Here is a 20205-nt window from a genome sequence, read left to right as displayed (position 1 = left end):
ATTAGGTCAGACCAGAAATATGGCTATTTAAACAGACAACAGATACACCTATGATTCATTCCCGTGAGATTGCTTTTTAAATGACTTATTTTAACTTATATATCCACATGCTTAATCTTGTGTATGGTCCCGTTTTGACAATCAAGGAAAAAGGTTTGGATTTTACTTCACCCATAATCTCATGAGGCGCTTACTGTCTGTCCAGTTTTTTTTGTTGCCATAATATGATTTCATTTCTGGGAACAATGGCTGATTTAATCCTTAGAGGAATCTTTTGTTTCTTCACGAGCTGTAGAAAAACAGTACAAACAAACGTGTCCATGTTAGCCTCCTTTGGCCTCCATGGTGTCTCTGGATAAGTAAACCACCCAGTATACCATGTTGAACGCCCCAAAGGATACTGGGAATAAAATTCGGGCGTATTCGTCGATCTTGCTCGCTCCTCCGGTAGCAGGAGGCGCTGGTTGTGTGGGGGGCGGGGCTTTGACTTCCTTCTTTTTAATGTTCTCTAATTTAGGACCGAGAAGATGGTGAAGAGTGGCGGTGCCGGGAGTCGTGCCAGGGGATGGGTTGTCGGGAACTGTCGGCGTTGAAGGCGGAGCTGGGGGTGTGTTCTTGGAGGGTGCAGATAAAGTGGCTGCGTTCGATTGACTGGCAGAACTGGGGCTGAGACGTGATTGGCTGGAGAAACTGCTGGCACCCTCTGAGGTGGAAGATGATTGGCTGGTCAGGGTCGGTTTGGATGACGCTGTTCCGGTCTTGCTGGATGCTTCGGTCCTTTGGCTTTTTTTGCCCTCGGGCTGTGAGTTCACGCGTTTTCGTAGGTTTCCGTTTGTGTCTGAATTTGGCTGCTGGATAAAGAGGAAAAGTAGTCTGTCAATGTGTTTTATAGACATAGTTAAATATGTATACAGTAGACCTGCATCTTGTACCTTGAACTTACATTAAAGAATAAACATTGACGGTTTCTTACAGAAATGTTTCTGAATAATGTAAATAATGTAATGTAAGTAGAGATTTAAAAGCCCAAGACAATCTCTCTCAACCTGATTTTACCATGTGAGAGATTTCATCAGGGCAACAAAATGTATTGACCCAAAGACAACATTTTTGTAAATAAACATTTTTATTTATATGAGTCGAGCGAGCGCTCACCCCAGCACTAGCACGTGTCACTGCATTTGTGCAAATTTTCACGTGGAGTCTTTTTCATCCAAGAACTAGCCATATGTGCGCCCTCACAGGGATGCTTTTCGCGAATATTATTCTGCACGCATACTCACACATCTCTCGCTTAAGCATTCTTTATATGATTGCCTTAAATGTGGGTCTAAATAAACGCAACACAATTTGTTGAATTCATACAAAGAAATCAGAACATTTAAGTATACAAGTTGAGTCATAATAAATAAAGTGAAATGACACAGGGAATGCCCCATTTTTTATAACTTTGCCTGTGATAATTAAATAAGAAATTATTAAATAAGTTAACCGCTAGTGGCAAGTAGGCAATTGCGTGGTGGGTAAACACACCACTGGTCCTGAGGACATAAACCATTTGGCAAAATCAGGAGAGCCCACAATCTCATGGCAATTCCAACGTATTTTACCAGGTGGCTAGTTTGTATTATTTTGTATGACCACATTTGTACATTTTTGTGCGTTTTGCTTTTGGTGACTGGGGTTAGGGGCGGGGTTTCATTAAAGGGGACATTTCACAAGACTTCAAATAAATCTTTGGTGTCCCCAGAGTATGTATGTGTGAGCAAAAATCTGCTGTTTTTTGGGTGTGTCCTTTAAAATGCAAATGAGCTGATCTCTGCCGTAAATGTCAGTGCTGTGGTTGGATAATGCAGATTAAGGGGCAGTATTATCCCCTTCTGACATCACAAGGGGAGCAAAATTTCAATGAGCTATTTTTAAACATGCTTGCAGAGAATGGTTTACCAAAACTAAGTTATTGGGTTGATCTTTTACACATTTTCTAGGTTGATAGACGTACTGGGGACCCAATTATAGTACTTAAAAATGAAAAAGTCTGATTTTCATGATATGACCCCTTTAATGTTTTTTTTTTAATAATTGTATGTTTTTGTACAGTTCACCATTTATACAAATTGATACGAATTAGCCACCTTGTAAAATACAAATGAACACCCGTGAGATCAGGCTGAAAAGCCAGTTTTGATTTACCAATGATGAAAAATAAAAATGTCACAGCTGACCACCAAATCAAGATTCTTGCAACGGCCTATAAAAGTCAAATTGTTTATCAGTTCAAAACTTGTTTATGGCAACCAAGACAATTGTTTTATTGCAATCCAATTATAAAACTTAATTGACTTTCATATCAATTTTGTTTCTTTGCAGACCACCTCTCCAGTTTAAGTTAATAAAATAATGTTAATAAGACATCAGATATCAGAATTCAAACATGCAGAAGATAGTATTGCACATGTACTGTATGTATGTGTGTGTGTGTGATGCTCTGAACAGATGTCAGGCTTACAGTAATGGTCAGGGCAGTAAGAAGCTTTTATGATCAGATGGTTTGTTTGTGGGTGTATGGAGGAGGTGGATAGAGTTTTTCTATAAAAAGCTTTTCCTGAAAACATGGACACGAGCGATGACTCCACTCAGTAATGTGTGTGTGCATCTCTACATGTTTGTGTGTGAAAATATTCATATGATGGCATACGAAGTGAGACTTTTTAGCTTGGCACATAAACATCATGTTTCATGATTTTAGTATTGTATTGTTTTTACATGCATGCATGTTTCTAAAACATTTCAAACAACGTTTAAAGGGATGGTTTTCCCCCAAAAAAAATCATCATTTACTCTCCATCTAGTTGTTCCAAACGTTCTGCTGAACAGAAATGAAGATATTTTATAAATGTCAGATCTGGGGCACCATTCACTTACATAATATTCTTATCTCTTACTATGGAAGTCAATAGTGCCCCAGATCTCCTTGGTTACAAACATTCTTTAAAATATGTTCCTTTGTATTCAGCAGAACAACAAAATGTTTACAAATGTGGAACAACTTGAGGGTGAGTAAATCCTTTTTTGGTGAACTATAACCATAGCAACCGTATCTGCTGGAGCCCTTTCTGGTCAGATCTGTATTGGACACTGCATTGAAAGTCATATACACATTTACAGTATATATTGCGTGTGTAACCCCAGAAATGTTTAAAAAGTCAACCAGCTAAAACTAGTTCCAATAAGACATGACACAAAGGTTAACCGTTCTGATTTACCTAGGAAAGTCCCAGGTTCATGCAGTTTATTCATGTGATGCAACAACTTACTAAAAACAAATATGTCCCAGTTTTAGTTTGTCTCACTGAGTGTAAATGAAAGATTAAAGTCCTGTAGCTTGCGGTTACTAATAGAATGATGCTGCACAGAAGAAAGATGATTTGCAGATATTATAATGCCAGCATTCGTTCTAAAATGTCTTTCAGCAAATCAGTGCACAATGTATTTGGTTGCCATAACAATGTGCTATTCCTGCTGTTCCCCTCAGGCCTCTCTGTACAGCTTAAATTTAGCTAATCTAGAGAAATGATCCATTATGCACTGTAAATGCTCATTTCCATTAGCCATAGAGTTATGTAACTGGAAATTCAAGTTTTTATCATAAATTCACAAATGCATCAATGTCAAAATCTACAAGAACAATCCACTTTTATTCTTATGCGGCTTTTTATATATTTATTTTGTTTATACTGTAAGATTTGTTTTATCTATTTAAGATAATGTTATATTAATGTACACGGTTAAATAAACATTTTCTAGGTTAATTCATCCCTACATCTGGGTTTGTCCCTTTCTGACCCAATGCGGGTTTAAAATAAACAATTTTTTAATGAAGTGTGGTCATGGCCGTAGCCAGCTTGACAATTGGTGAGGTCCAGGAGTGTTAAGAGTTAACACATGCTATCCAAGGAGAAAAAAGTGCACTAAAATAAACTTTACGTAAATGTACTATTTTGTAGTTAATATATCAAAAATTAGTCTTTAGTACTTCATCTAAGTGAACTCAACTGTGCTATTTTGAGACGCTTATTTTAAAATCTATTTACTGGTATTGTATTCTTTTTCAGGTGCATTGAAGTACTAGTCAAGTAGAACCATACACCTTTTATTAGTATATTTGTAGTGCTTAACTCTTACAAAATACTTAAGTATAATTTATTTTTTTACCTGGGAGCTTAAGTATTCTGTCTAAACATTTAAATACTCTTTTATATGTTTTGGGGGTGAACATTGTAATGTTATCCGTTATTTATTATATCACAATTTGTAAACGCTTTACTGTTAGGGTGGATAATTAATTTTTTTGCATGCAACAATGCTTATTATAGCATTATATATATAAACAAGAAATATATATATATATATATCCAGTAAACTGTCCAAAGTTAATTATATATGCGGATGCCAATATGAATATTTTAAAATTACTAATCAGTCATTCAGAAAACTTCAAATTGTATTTCTTTATATGAAAAATTTAGGGTTAGGTTTGGTGGCCTCATAGCTGGCTACGTGTATGAGCATGGTTAAAAAGGCAATAAAGTTACTCTAGACTTTGCTTTTTATATGTTCATTGATCAGCATTTTTGATTTTCTCTAAAATGAGCAGAAACTGAACAAAACAGTAAAAATATATCCAGGAAGAACATCGAAAAAAAAACACTATTTTTAACCTAGTGTTGGTTCAAAAAGGGACGAGCCCGGCTGTTGGGTTAAATTAAAGGTGCAGTGTGTAATATTTTAGAAGGATCTCTTGACAGAAATGCAAAATAATATACAAAACTATATTATCAGTGGTGTATAAAGACCTTTTTATAATGAACCGTTATTACCTTAGAATGAGATGTTTTTATCTACACACACACAGGGGGTCCCCTTACATGGAAGCCGTCATTTTGTGCAGCCATGTTTCTACAGAAGCCCTTAACGGACAAACTTTTTTACTAAGTTGTCTCCGACGATGACATGTTTGTGCGGTGGCGGCTAACATAGCCTCTCTATGCGTTTCAAAAGTGAGGGGTGAGCAGTGGACTAAGCCGTTGGTTGCAATGCGCAACCTCACCACTAGATGTCACAAAAAATTACACACTGCACCTTTAACCCAGAAAATGTTTATGTTTGACCCAACAACCCAGCACAGGTTAAATTACAATCCAACGGGCTGGGCTCATCCCTTTTCGACCCAACGTTGGTTTAAAAATAACCCAGCATTTTTAAATACAATATTTACTCCAACTGTAAGGTGTTATTCACATCGGAAAAGCCACTTTTTATTGTTTGTCTATTCAGTGCATCAAATTTGATTTGAATCTTTTGTACTATTTTAATTTCTTTGGTTATTTCCGTCTTTCTAAGATAGATGGGCACCTCAGAGACACAATTTAACCCATTAAAACATCCAGTCACACAAACAAAGTGATACTATAACATCCAGTGTTATTCTGTACATGAGTGAAACACACAGGGAAGACTGGTGTGAATCTGTCTCATTGGACCTGATAGCCCAGATTCACCGGGATATTTTCACCATTTCCTCTGAGAAATGAACAGTTGGCAAAGTGTAATTGGTGTCTTGTGGCGTGAAGAAAATATGTTAGCACAAGCTGTGAGCAGAAAGAATGAATCTCAATACAGCTTTGAAAAAAAGTGCTTGAATGCCACCCATAATGCCAAGCTCACATCATAAGTTTCCCTGATGGTTGCAAGGTTGCTCTCTCTCTCTCTCTCTCTCTCTCTCGCTCTCTCTCTCTCTCTCAAACCCCATTCACAGAGCACTTTGGTCCCAGAAAATACCCGTAAAATTGGCAGACAGGCTTCTGTGTGAATGCAAACACGTCCTGTAAATGTTCTGGGATCGCTCCCATAACATTACCGTAAGATACCCGGAAAGCCCTTTGTGTGAATGAGACGCAGAAACAATGCCGTAAGGGACGTGCCGTAGTGAGGACACGCGTGCCATGGCAACATGAAGTTATGGTTTAGCTCTTAAAAATGAGGGATTTACATGCAGATTAACATTCACGATGAGATATGTCTGCAAACTGGACTGAAGCAGAGATCATTCAGCAGCATAAAAGAATAACAAAAATCTAATGATTCAGGACAAATCCCGGATGCATTTTCCGTTTATTTTCCGTAAAGTCTGTGTGAAAAGGGCTTAAGACAGTATTTCATCTGGTAGTTCATTAATCTATTTTAAAGGGAGGGATGCTGGTGAATCTTTCCATCTAAATAATTAGGTTTAACATATATGCAGTAAAACATACAGCTCATCCGCTCCAGCTGTGCCGACTACACCACATTCATTCACTCCAACTGTAATCTGCTTAGATCTCCACATTAAAACCATCATTACACTTGCCGGTAAAAAGTTTGGATGAGCAGAAGGAAGAGAGAAAACGTCACCATTTGAAACGCTTATGCAGAAGCACCATTAGATAAGGGACATTAACAACGGGCTGTAAAAATAAACGACCAAAAACACGGCTGTAATATATCACATCAGTCTTCTGACAGACGCAAGTCTCACAGCTGTCGATGTGTGCTGTGTCTAATCCTGCATCTCCACTTTCACACAATATCCCAGAGAAAGACGAAATCTGCCAACAGCTCTCATATCAGTCGCAATTATGTTTGCTCGACCAAACTCCCATGATGCTTTAATGACTCAAGCACAATGTAAAAATGAATATATTACATCGAAAATTGAAAGTAATAGATGTATTTCCAATATGTTGACCCCCATATAATATCAATATTACTAAATATAAATGACGAAAGTAAGTCTGTAATGACATGATGTTGAATAACTTATGAGAGTATTTTTATATTTGGAGTCAAGTATATGTCTCTGTGCTCACCTGCACAACTTCATCTGTGTCTTTAGCTTTCCCTGAAGTTTTAGCGTTAGCCGCAGCAGCAGCTTTGGCCTGCTTTCTCTTTGCTCTCTCCATCTGTGCGTTGGTGAAATAATTCACAGCGGCGAACTCTATAAGGGCCGAGAACACAAACGCGAAACACACAGCGATGAACCAATCCATGGCCGTGGCGTAGGAGACTTTGGGCAGAGAGTGGCGTGCGCTGATGCTCAGGGTCGTCATGGTGAGGACGGTGGTGATTCCTGTGAGACACCAAGAAAAAAAAATATTCACGTTAATGACGATAATAGTAACAAGGTCTGTGTCCGAAATAGCACCCTATACCCTTAACTCATTCACCGCCATTGACGAGTTATCTCGTCAATTATGAGTTAATATTTAACTAATAAATATGCCTTTCTGGACGAATTTCAAATTGAAAGTGTAATACTGCTTTTATCCACTAGATGGACCGCCAATTTATCAAAAACGGAAGTTAAAAAGATTTGATGATTTATTTGAACTGCCTTTATGTTTGATAGTCATTCTGAGTCTGATCTCTAACATAAATTCCTTTACAAAAACGCATTTTTTAAAGCTTTTTGCTCAAAATGTTTGTTTGTTTGTTTGTTTGTTGTTTGTTTGAAAGCAGAGGGTGTGTTCTTTAATTTGATATAATTTGTATGTTTATATATTTATAGAAGATAATTTTTCCTGCAAGGAATTTTGTGAAACTTTTGTTAAAATCACAAAAATTCAGGTGGGCAACTTTTCTCAAAAAGGCTGGCGGTGAATGAGTTAAATAGTGCACCATTTTGTAGTGGTGTCCAAAATGCTAGTGGACATTATCGAGTGTACTTATTCAATCCCATAATGCACCGCTATAATGAGCGTACAACCGATGTACACTCAACGGCTAGCTGCAGCGCTTACAGCCGCTATACTGTCTGAATTTACTCATTTCAAGTGGACTGCACTAGAGGTCTTCACTTGTCCACTTATATCCGAAAACCTGAGGTCCGTCTCAAGACCTGAGCGGGTTTGGGTCTAAAAGTTTCACATGTGGCTTCAGACACGGGTTGGGTATAAACTTAGTGGCCTCGGGTAATTTAAATGAATGTTTTTTTGCAAAACGTACCCGAGAAGACCCGAACTACCTGGGGTGTGTGCATCAAGTCCTTTTCCAACCCGTCCTCTGTTTGCCAAGAGCGCTTGCGATATCGCGTGACTGGCGGAGGTTTACTTTTATTGAGACAGACCTGTCAATCAATTTTGAATGCACATTTTAGCGGATACCTTGTTGTCATCGTCAGATAACAAATGAAAACAAATGGAGCAGCGGGCCAAATTGGTTGCAAGGGCACCGGGGTTTCTTTCTGTCTGACTGGAGGGTGCACGGCTGCAGACTGGACCCACACCAGTGCCGTTTACATTTAGGTACAGTTGGGTTACAAATTGCCACTGGGACAGACTTGGGTCTAATTTTCTTGGGTTTGTCTTGGGTCGGGTCTTTCTTTAAAAAAAAGAAAAGTTTATGCTCGGGTAAAAAGTGATTCAGGTCATTTTGGGTTGGGTACATTTCTCGGGACCAGAGGGAATTTGGTTATAGGGGGCATACAGTAGCAGCCAATGAAGAAGGTTTTTTCTCATAAATAAAAGTAAAGAAGTGGTCCAATGGGTCAGCACCCCTTCGAAAAGTACACCTTTGTACCTAAAGAGTGCATAGTAACACCTCAAAGGTACATATTGGTATCAAATGTATACATATCTGTACATAAATGCTGTAAGTGTCGTCCAAGTTTTGTACCATTTGCTCTGCATAGAAAGATTACAAGATTTCAAAAAGAAGATATTCATTTAGATTTTATGCATTTGGCAGATACATTAATCCAAAGCGATTTACAGTATGTGTGTTTTAGTAAACTCAACATGTTAGGTTCAAGTTCGTAGGTCATATGGTAACAATAAAGATAAAAGCAATTGTATTAGAAGAGCAAGCTGTAATATTTTTCACCAGCAGGGGGAGTCACTGATTCACGGTTAACCCAGACCCCTTCAATTGAAGAGTTTCTCTCTCCGTTAAACTAAACCTGCCAAAGAGCGGAGAGCATGCCAGACATTGAGTCACACGCATGAATATACCAACACACAAATACACAGGATCATGAAGGCAGCCAGTATCCCATCTCTACCCACACACACAGCATTACTCGCACACATATACTGTATTATATACACACACTCCCACATGAACATACTAATAAAACCCACAGCGGAGGAAAACGACAAACACACTTTCATACTCTTTTTAGAGCGTGACAGTGATGTTTAAATGAATATGCATATGTAAGAGCGCTTGTAGATTAGTTGACTTCAGTCCCTTTGACTTCAGAGTTTGTTTGGATGATGTGAAAGCTTTTCTGAAGTCCACATGGTCTGATGAACTCTTCATTTATTTATTGGGTGAGCCTCAAGATTTTACAGTATTTCTACCCGAGAGCAAAAGAAAATGGAAAGTTTGCTTCAAGTAAACATTGTTTTATACATTGTGACATTACTTTCATGACTGTTACAGTATGTACCTTAATGTACCTTATTACACGGCTCTCTGGAATGCTTGATTCTGATTGGTCAGTTGAGACATTTGCAGGTTCGTTCTTTTCAAATAATAACCGCTCCAAATTAATAACGCATAGCCGGACTACTTGCACGAGTAAAATCGCTCCGCGCCAATAAAGATCAATAAAGATTACTGTCTGTATGGCGCCATCTTGTGACAAACACTGGACAACCACGACAAGACACAGACAGCTTACTGAGACTGAACTTGACAAAATAGAGCATGACAGCTACGAAGCCAACACACACAAAAATACAGAATGGGCATTAAAACTTCTCAAAGACTGGCTAAAAGAGAAACAGACAGACAAGTATGAAGCAGCGGATCTTAATAAGGTATTACGATCATTTTATGCATCTGTGCAAAGTTTCGCGGAAGGATAAAAATGTTAATTTAAAACAAATATGCCAATAAAATGTTTCAAATTCATATTCATGTCCAGTTTTTTTTCTTATGTGGCAAGTAGCCGTGTAATAAGCGGGATAATGTAGAGGCAGCCGGTAGTTATTGGGAAATAAGCCCCTTCAGTGTGATACAAGACCCTCCGCTTCGTGTCGGGTCCTGATCACACTGTCGGGGCTTATTTCCCAATAACTACCGGCTGCCTCTACATTATCCCTTACTTAATGTCTTAATGTATGCCAAGTTAAATGAAAATCATTATATTACAGACGTTTTTTTTTTTTTTAGGAAAATACACTGTAAAAAATGCTGGGTTCAAAAGGGACAAACACAGTCGTTAGGTTAAAAGGGTCATATAATGCAATTTCATATTTTCCTTTGTCTTTGGAGTATTTAAAACTGTTCATACATATAAAAAATCTGTAAAGTCGCAAAGATTAAAGTCTCAAACCCAAATAGATGTTCTTTCTAAAAGTGAAGGCTCTTCCTTAAATGTCTCTTTCTACGACTCCACATATTGAATCTACGTCACTGTGTTGGAAGATTTGCATAACACAGCCCAAATGTATATGCAAAGAAATAAGGCGTAAGTTTGATTCTCGCTGTAGTATTGTTGTCCCCGCCGCCATGCCATGGAGATGTTGTGCTTTGGGAGCTGATATTCCAAATATGGTAAGGGGCGTATCACATGCTTAAGGTATTCAGCCAATCACAACGCACTGTATAGAGCTGGCCAATCAGAGCACACTATGCTTTTCAGAGCGATGAACTTTGTAATAATCTACACGTAGAGAAGCAAGAATAATGCATGGTATGTGTATAATTTTTTTTTGGTTGCACTTTACTTTACAGTATATGTACTTACCTTGTACATATATGGTAAATAAGTTGTACTTACCGACAAATGTGTAGTAGCTACTTTTCGGTATCTACATGGTAATTAATTGGTATCATCACTGTACTTACCAGTAGTACATACTTGGTAGTTATTATGTAACTCTAGGTAAGTACTGGGTAATAACAGATACATACTTATAGTGTAAGTATACTGTAACTAACGAGAAACATTACTGTACTTACAAATAAATGTACAATATAAGTATTTAGTATTTACAGGCAAGTTAGGGATGATGACAGGTATTTATAGTGTACATATATGATAACACTTCTGTACTTACAAATTGTATATACATGATAAGTGTTTGGTACCTGTAGGCCAGTGTAAGTTAATGAAAGACACATATGGTGAATGTATACTGTAACTAACAAGAAACACTTCTGTACTTACAAATAAGTATACAATTTAAGTATTTAGTATTTACAGGCAAGTTAGGGTAAGTGTGTGGTACCTGCAGGCAAGTGTAAGTTATACTTATACCATACGTATATGATAACTAAGAACAAACATTACTGATGTGCCATTTTGGTACTCAGTATCTTTGTCCTTTAAAACAAGCATTAAATAACCGTATGCATTAACTACTGGGTACACTCACTAGTACGTCCATGGTAACTGCATGGAAACAGGACTGTAAAATAAAGTGTTGCTTTTTACACAGTTATTACATAGGACCTATCACCTAAGATATAGCATCATATACATGTCACTGTGAGGCAAACCCAACCATTGACTATCATAAGCATTAACTACTGGGTACATTCACTAGTACACACTTATTGTGTATATACAATTTGTAAGTACAGTAGTGTTTGATATTAGTTATCATATATGTACACTATAAATACCTGTCATCATCCCTAACTTGCCAGTAAATACTAAATACTTAAATTGTACATTTATTTGTAAGTACAGTAATGTTTCTCGTTAGTTACAAAGTACTTATCTAGAGTTACATAATAACTACCAAGTATGTACGACTGGTAAGTACAGTAATGATACCAGTTAATTACCATGTAGATACCTAAAAGTAAGTACCACACATTTGTCGGTAAGTACAACTTATTTACCATATATGAACAAGGTAAGTACACGTACTGTAAAATAAAGTGCTAACATTTTTTTTATCTTAAATGGCACCTATTTCATTGCTAAAAACATTATTTTGTGTATTTGGTATAATACAATGAGTGCGTTTACATGCACAATCTTACGCCGGTAATGCTTAATAAACTGATAACGTGTGGGGTCATGTGAACGCACAAAACGGGTTTCCTTTATCGGGGAAATCCCATAAACAGCGTAAGCAAAAACCGATAGGCACAGGTAGTTTTTTGCTCATTACGCCGATTTTGCGTGGCATGTAAACACCTTAACCGGCTTTCTCAAGGTTTTGTCCATGTGCGCATGTCTCCGAAAGCATCACATGCGGAAGTAAACGCAAAGTAACGCATAAAAGTCTCCGCTCGACTAAAGCAGTTGGCAGAGAAACTGTGAAAATAGAAGCTGATCTTACATTTACAGGTTCTGAAGACCCGAGAAAAGATACAACAGTACAGCTTATGACAGATATGCCGTTGACTTTTTGAACGACTATTATGTACTGTGACGTCACTGCCTGCGAGAAAACTGATAATTCTCCAAGTACCATGTAAACGCAGTTGTCTGCATAGCCGGTTTATTGATTTGCATGTAAACGCATGAAAACAGTTTCCTAAAATAAGCTGATTTCTGATAGTTATCCGCTTATTCTGTGCATGTAAACTTACTCAATGTGTTCGTGTGCTTTATGGTTAAGAAAACACATTATTTTCCACATATCGTATGTATACCAGATTTCCTTCTCTTCCTGAAACGCACAGTTTTTTACAAAGCTTATCGATTTTTAAAAGCTTTGTTTATGATTGGCCAGCTAATCTGTACGTTGTGATTGGCCCAAATATCTAAGCTGACGACAGACGGAAATGTGACGCTCCTTACCATGTTTGAAAGATTTGCTCACAATGCAATGCTGACAGGAGTTACTTACACACTGGAAAAATGACTTTATTACGTAGTATTTTTATCTTGTTTTTAGTACAAATATCTAAAATTTCCTATATCAAGATGTATTTTCTTGATGCGCAAAATAACCTAAGAAAATAAGTCTAGTTTTTAGACAAACAAAATATCGCATTTAAATAAATTTGTGTTTAAAACAAGCAAAAAAAAAAAAAAAATCTGCCAAAGGGGTGAGAATTTTTTTCTTGAATAAAGTGTTTAAGAAAAAAGTAAACTTATTTCAAGATGCAGGCTGTGTTTCAGAAGCGAGAGGAGCCGTCGTGTCCTAAACTGTGAACTGTTGCCTACAATCTGTGTGTTTCTTGTAGTGCAAGAAAAGAAATTTACGTTGGAGCGCTAACTCACGTCATCATTTACTTTGGGGGTTTGTACCACACTTACACACCAAAGGAAATGTAAAATCGTGAATCGGACCATAGGTACCTTTTAAACTGCATAAACACATTGCATTATACCAAATGCATCATATGACCCTTTAAAATGAACAAATAAAATGTTTATATTTAACCCAACAATGAGTTAAAACAACCCAGCAGGTTAAATTACAACCCAACAGCTGTGTTGGGTCCCTTTTGCTGGGATAAAAAAAGCATTTATTATTGTGTACAGCACCCTAATAAAAATAATGGGAATTACAAAAGATGTTGCTAATTTATGCTAATATGAATTTTAGGTTAATGGAGACGGGCTTAATTGTCAAAATATGTAAAATGGCCAATATTTTTTTATGAGGGTGAATATGACACATGAATGTTTTCATCCGATTGTTAACACATTTCTCATAACTTATCATCTCCACTGAAAATTTCCATTAATGCATTTGGCAGATGCATATATCCAAAGTGAAAAATGTACAAGTCAAGCAGTCTTCTGGGAAAGGAACCCACAACCTTTGCATTACTAATGCAATGCATCCATCAGTTGTGCTACAGGAACACTACAGGAAAATGCATCTATCTACTGTACCTAGCACAGGGACAAACACATAAAAGACTAAAGCTGTCATCTCATCCAGTCATTACCTATAGTAGTTACAGTAGTAAACATTGTTACTCATGTTGGTGACTCAAGCACTCCACAGTTTGATCTCAGTGTAATAAAAAGACTTGTAGGGCAGGGATCTTACGGAGCTCAGGTTGAAACCGAGTAATTGAAAAGTGTTAAAACAGCCAGTGGTGTACAGTATCAAGTGACAGCTCTGGAGAATAATCCACACTTTCTAGAAAACTTCACACAACCACAGCGCTCTGACAAACGCCTACATGCAGACGATCTGGAGCGATCAATAGGTACATCACAGATTACATTTAGCCAGAGGTGCTGGATGTGTTTTGGCTTCTCTGCAGAGCTCTTTGCTTGAGGGTGTATGTGTTAACGGTGGAGGAGCTCAATGGTCTTTCAAATGCGGATAAAAGCAAATGCTATAACCAATGAGCGGTAACAACCTTTTGCTACAGTAAAAAGAAAAGTCAGCACCATGCTTTTTTCATTTAAAGTCATTCCCAAAAGACTAAAGACTTTTTTCTTTAACAAAGCATTCACATAATGTGTCTAGTAAATGTTCTTGTCCTGCAATAGTAAGCTTGTACGGAACAAAGCATTCACATAACTCGTCTGGGTAATATACTTATGCTGCAATAGCTAGCCTGTCTAGAACCGAGCAGATATTAAACTGTAACACTGTGTGACAATTACATTATATGCGAACGGCCACCACGCTAATATGATTTTGTCTCTCTCTCCTTCGAACCCAAGGACAATGAGACTAACAGGCCCCGTTCCGGCTGCCGTGAAGGTCAACACGTCACTGATCCACTGGCTGTCCTTCAAGCATGATGCCTGCCAAACGACCACCGGCTGAACCCACACACACACACACCCACACCCACACCCACACACACACACACACACACACACACACACACACACACACACACACACACACACACACACACATATCCAAGGGTTTTTTTCCCTCCTAGGACTTTTCCCATTGGGTTTTTCTCCTAGGGTTTTTTCCACCCCTGGGAGTCAGCCGACATTGGCTAAACTTAGCACCCCCTTCTATACGTTACATATCACTACGCTTGCTTGTTCAGTTTAATCTCAACCGCTGTACTTTGCTACTTATGTTGATTTTTCTGTGTTTCCCCTGCTTCAAGTAATGTAAAGCTGCGTTGATACAATTACTAATTGTGAAAAGCGCTGTATAAATAAAATTGAAGAATTGAATTGAATTCTCATGATGTATTACTTGATATAAAAACCAGCATTTCGCATTTTCTGAATAATTTTCCTCCATTTATCTCTCCAGCCCTGTATTCAAACAGACAGTATTTGTTATTGTACCTTTAAGACTTCTGTACTGTATGTGAATGACCTCATTTATGATTGACTAACCTCTGTATTTCTGCATATGTTGTTCGTAAGTGTGGGACAAATTGCTTAATACTGAATAGGTGGTAATGTGTACTGTAGGTGGTCTGTGGTCTATGTTAATCTGCTCGTGGTTGTCAAATCACAGCCATTTCTGAATGACCCGTTTTTGCAGTTGAATTTTAATAATGATCCAGAAAGACTGGGCAGGCAGCTCAAAACTTTCATTTTAAAAGGCCAAGTGAAATCCTGTAATCAAACGCTACCAAACTAATTTCAAACATGTATGAATAAACTTATTACACTACCAAAAATCTGTAGCAAGGTCATTAGAAACCCTGCAACCTTTCTACACACGTGCACTAGAAGCAAAGTATGGACCCCGTCCCAGAATAGAGAAACATCAGATCACTGTGGTCTCATGTTGGGGACGGTCCGAATTTTTGCTGGCTGTCATTGCCCAGAAACCCCGTCACTAAGCGCACTTCTATCTAGGACATGAAAATCCACTCCTCTGGCCCGGGTCCAAACGCAGAGCTGATAGCCATCTGAAGGTGGGTCATTGTTACACTTTTCCAGTGTAGAATGAGAACGTGCTATTCTCAGCATCTTCGATGCCCCAGGTAAAGTGTGCACAAGTACGAGTACAAGTGTATGTGTGCGCGTTTGATTAGCAGATTGCACCAGACACATAAGGTCATAACAGATAAGGTTATTCAGGACTGATCAGGCACATGGTGCTAACAATGATGTCACAGAGTGGAAATGAGCATTTAATGAGTCAAAGACAAATGCTGAGTTGACATAATTAAAACCTAAGACCGTCCTTTCACTCGCTCAGACCTGATGTGTTCTTGATGCATGAGTAGGAGAAAACAATGCTATAAAAACTAAAAGCTACCATATGCATTTAAAAGACCTTTAATAGTGCTTGAGTCATATGGACTTACTGTATGGTTGTTACTAAACAGTTCATAGCACACACATAAAAACAAAAGGTTCTAAAATGGTTCTTTGCAGCGATGTCATAGAAGAAACATCTTTTTAATTTAATATTATGTTCTCAAAGAAATCTTTTAAGTCAAATGTTTTTAATAGAGCAGTTTATTTCGTACCTTATTATAGTCTAAACAACCTGTGGAACCACAATTGATGGACAGACAGACAGACAGACAGACGAATGGACGGAAAGACAGACAAACAGATGGATGGATAGACAGAGTGAATAGATGGAAAAAAGGGTGGATAGATAGATAGACAGAAAGAAAGACACAGAGGATAGATGAATTGATGGGCAGACAGACAAACTGACATACACAGTGGATAGATGGAAAGAAGGATGAATGGATAAATAGACAGACAGACGGACAGACAGACAGACAGACAGACAGACAGACATAGTTGAAGATGGATTGATGGATAGATACTGTTGATGGATGGATGGATGAATAGACAGACAGGCAGGCGGACGAGCGGACGGATGGATAGGCAGACAGTCACAGTGGATAGATGGATAGATAATGTAGATGTATGTATAGATGATGGACAGACAGACAGACGGATGGACAGACAGACACAGTAAATAGATGGATAAATGAATGGATAGATGAATAAATACTGACAGACAGACAGATGGATGGATAGACAGACAGACATAGTGGATAGATGGATAAATGAATGGATAGATGTGCATAGATGTATTGATGGATAGATACTGTTGATGGATGAATGGATAAATAGATACTGACAGACAGACAGAATGATAGACAGACAGACAGACAGACACAGTGGATTGATGGATAGACAGACAGACAGACAGACAGACAGACAGAGAGAGTGGATAGATGTTGGTTGATGGATGGATACTGTTGGTTGATGGATGGATGGATAAATAGATACTGACAGACAGACAGAAGGATAGACAGACAGACAGACACAGTGGATTGATGGACAGACAGACAGACAGACAGACAGACAGAGAGAGTGGATAGATGTATTGATGGATAGATACTGTTGATGGAGGAATGGATAAATAGATACTGACAGACAGACAGACAGACAGAATGACAGACAGACAGACAGACAGACAGACAGACAGACAGACAGACAGACAGAGAGAGTGGATATATGGATAGATACTGTTGGTTGATGGATGGATGAATAAATAGATACTGACAGACAGACAGAAGGATAGACAGACAGACAGACACAGTGGATTGATGGATAGATAGATGGATAGATGGATATACAGACAGACAGACAGAGTGGATATATGGATAGATACTGTTGATGGATGGATGGATGGATGAATACTGACAGACATATATATACACACACACAGTGAATAGATGAATTGATGGATAGATACTGTTGATGGATGAATGCCAAGACACAGTGGATTGATGGACAGACAGACAGACAGACAGACAGACAGACAGAGAGAGTGGATAGATGGATAGATACTGTTGGTTGATGGATGGATGAATGGATAAATAGATACTGACAGACAGACAGACAGACAGAATGACAGACAGACAGACAGACAGACAGACAGACAGACAGACAGACAGACAGAGAGAGTGGATATATGGATAGATACTGTTGGTTGATGGATGGATGAATAAATAGATACTGACAGACAGACAGAAGGATAGACAGACAGACAGACAGACACAGTGGATTGATGGATAGATAGATGGATAGATGGATATACAGACAGACAGACAGAGTGGATATATGGATAGATACTGTTGATGGATGGATGAATACTGACAGACATATATATACACACACACAGTGAATAGATGAATTGATGGATAGATACTGTTGATGGATGAATGCCAAGACACAGTGGATTGATGGACAGACAGACAGACAGACAGACAGACAGACAGAGAGAGTGGATAGATGGATAGATACTGTTGGTTGATGGATGGATGAATGGATAAATAGATACTGACAGACAGACAGACAGACAGAATGACAGACAGACAGACAGACAGACAGACAGACAGACAGACAGACAGACAGAGAGAGTGGATATATGGATAGATACTGTTGGTTGATGGATGGATGAATAAATAGATACTGACAGACAGACAGAAGGATAGACAGACAGACAGACAGACACAGTGGATTGATGGATAGATAGATGGATAGATGGATATACAGACAGACAGACAGAGTGGATATATGGATAGATACTGTTGATGGATGGATGGATGGATGAATACTGACAGACATATATATACACACACACAGTGAATAGATGAATTGATGGATAGATACTGTTGATGGATGAATGCCAAGACACAGTGGATTGATGGACAGACAGACAGACAGACAGACAGACAGACAGAGAGAGTGGATAGATGGATAGATACTGTTGATGGATGGATGGATGAATACTGACAGACAGACATACACAGTGAATAGATGAATTGATGGATAGATACTGTTGACGGACACATTGATGGATAGATAGACAAACAGACAGACACAGTGGATAGATATATAAATGAATGAATGGATGAAACGATACTTACAGACAGACAGATAGACACAGTGGATAGATGGATAGATAATGCTGATGGATGGATGGGCAGATGGGTGAATAGACAGACAGACAGACAGACAGATGAATGGATAGACAGACAGTCAGAGTGGATAGATGGATTGATGGAAAGATACAGTAGATGTATATGTGTATGAATAGACACACAGAAAGACAGACAAACGGATGGATGGACGGATACACAGACAGACAGAGACACAGTGGATAGATGGATAAATGAATGGATGGATGGATGGATGAATAAATAGATACTGACAGACAGACAGTGGATAGATTAATTTATGGATAAATAAATAGATACTGACAGACAGACAGTGGATAGATTAATTTATGGATAAATAAATAGACAGACAGACAGACAGACCGAGGGAAAGAGGGATTGAGAGATGGTAGTATAACTTTTCTCTGTATTTGCATGTGAATGATGCTGGCGGCTCAGAGGGGAAACAGTGCAGAAGATTTGCGAGTAACACGTACCAAAGACAGTTCTGGCGGGTACGGATTCCTTATTTATCCAGAAAGACACTTGGGAAAGGATTACAGTCATGATGCAGGGGATGTACGTCTGAATCATGAAGTAGCCCATCTTTCGTTTCAAGTGGAAGTAGACCGTCATCACAACATATTCACCTGAAAGAGAAGAGCGTACAGAAAGATCTTATTAACCTGACCTCAGACACGCTAAAGAACGAGGTCAGAATGACAGTCTGTCACTGCAGCAACTTATTTTAGCTGATTTGCAAAGTTTTCTTGGCTGCTGGCGGATTCATTTTCTTTTAACAGAATGAGGTTTTACAGTTGAACTGGGAGAAAACACTTCAGTGATCAAATCAGAACAGAAAACTACAAAATCTCTTATGTAATTTTGATCAAATCAAAAAATAGATCTGATAGATAAATAAATAATAAACAGAATTGTTTTCTGCCATCTGTTAACTGAGACACAAGCCTTCTTATCTAATATGTTCTAATAACAAAACATCCACGTAACCTTTTGGTCACATGACTTGGATTTGCAGTCTTACCAGAAACATGTTGTGCATGTCGACAATGAATGGATTTATTTGTGATGTGACAAAAAGTATAAAAAACAGCATTGCACAGGATTAGCCGCAGAAGCTAAAAAGGTTGAGTTTCAATAAGATTTAACAGCTGCATAAATGTTTCTAACCAGCAGTTTTATAATCAAAACTAAATTTGCATTTCCAGAAGAAAATAGAAGTGCTTGCAAGGCAAAAGAAGAACTGTGTTAAAGTTGTAAATGTGGTTTTTACTTCTTGGTTGCATGTAAATGAGGAGACCGTTGTCATGACATCCACTGTGAGTCTTGTTAGCAGTCAAATGTGAATTCACAGTCAACACAAGTGCT

General features: G+C 38.2%; 1 protein-coding gene across 3 annotated transcripts in view; it reads right to left on the bottom strand.

Annotated features, from left to right (window-relative positions):
• Positions 1-20205, bottom strand: part of gabra4 (gamma-aminobutyric acid type A receptor subunit alpha4) — a 41468-nt gene that overhangs the window by 2842 nt on the left and 18421 nt on the right. For 2 of the 3 annotated variants that reach the window (XM_055178677.2, XM_055178679.2), the window contains 3 exons: positions 19314-19466; positions 6909-7168; positions 1-851 (listed from right to left, as the gene is read on the bottom strand). The exon at positions 1-851 is cut by the window's left edge and continues 2842 nt beyond it. In XM_055178677.2, coding sequence (XP_055034652.1) covers positions 324-851; positions 6909-7168; positions 19314-19466 — 941 coding nt within the window. In that variant the 3' untranslated portion in view covers positions 1-323. The remainder of the gene's footprint in view (positions 852-6908; positions 7169-19313; positions 19467-20205) is intronic. The other variant, XM_055178678.2, reaches the window with a different exon arrangement.

Source organism: Misgurnus anguillicaudatus, chromosome 16 (genome assembly GCF_027580225.2).
Source record: "Misgurnus anguillicaudatus chromosome 16, ASM2758022v2, whole genome shotgun sequence".
Classification (NCBI taxonomy): Eukaryota; Metazoa; Chordata; class Actinopteri; order Cypriniformes; family Cobitidae; genus Misgurnus; species Misgurnus anguillicaudatus.
The sequence above is the reverse complement of the archived record's forward strand: the minus strand, read 5'-3'. Positions and strand labels throughout refer to the sequence as shown.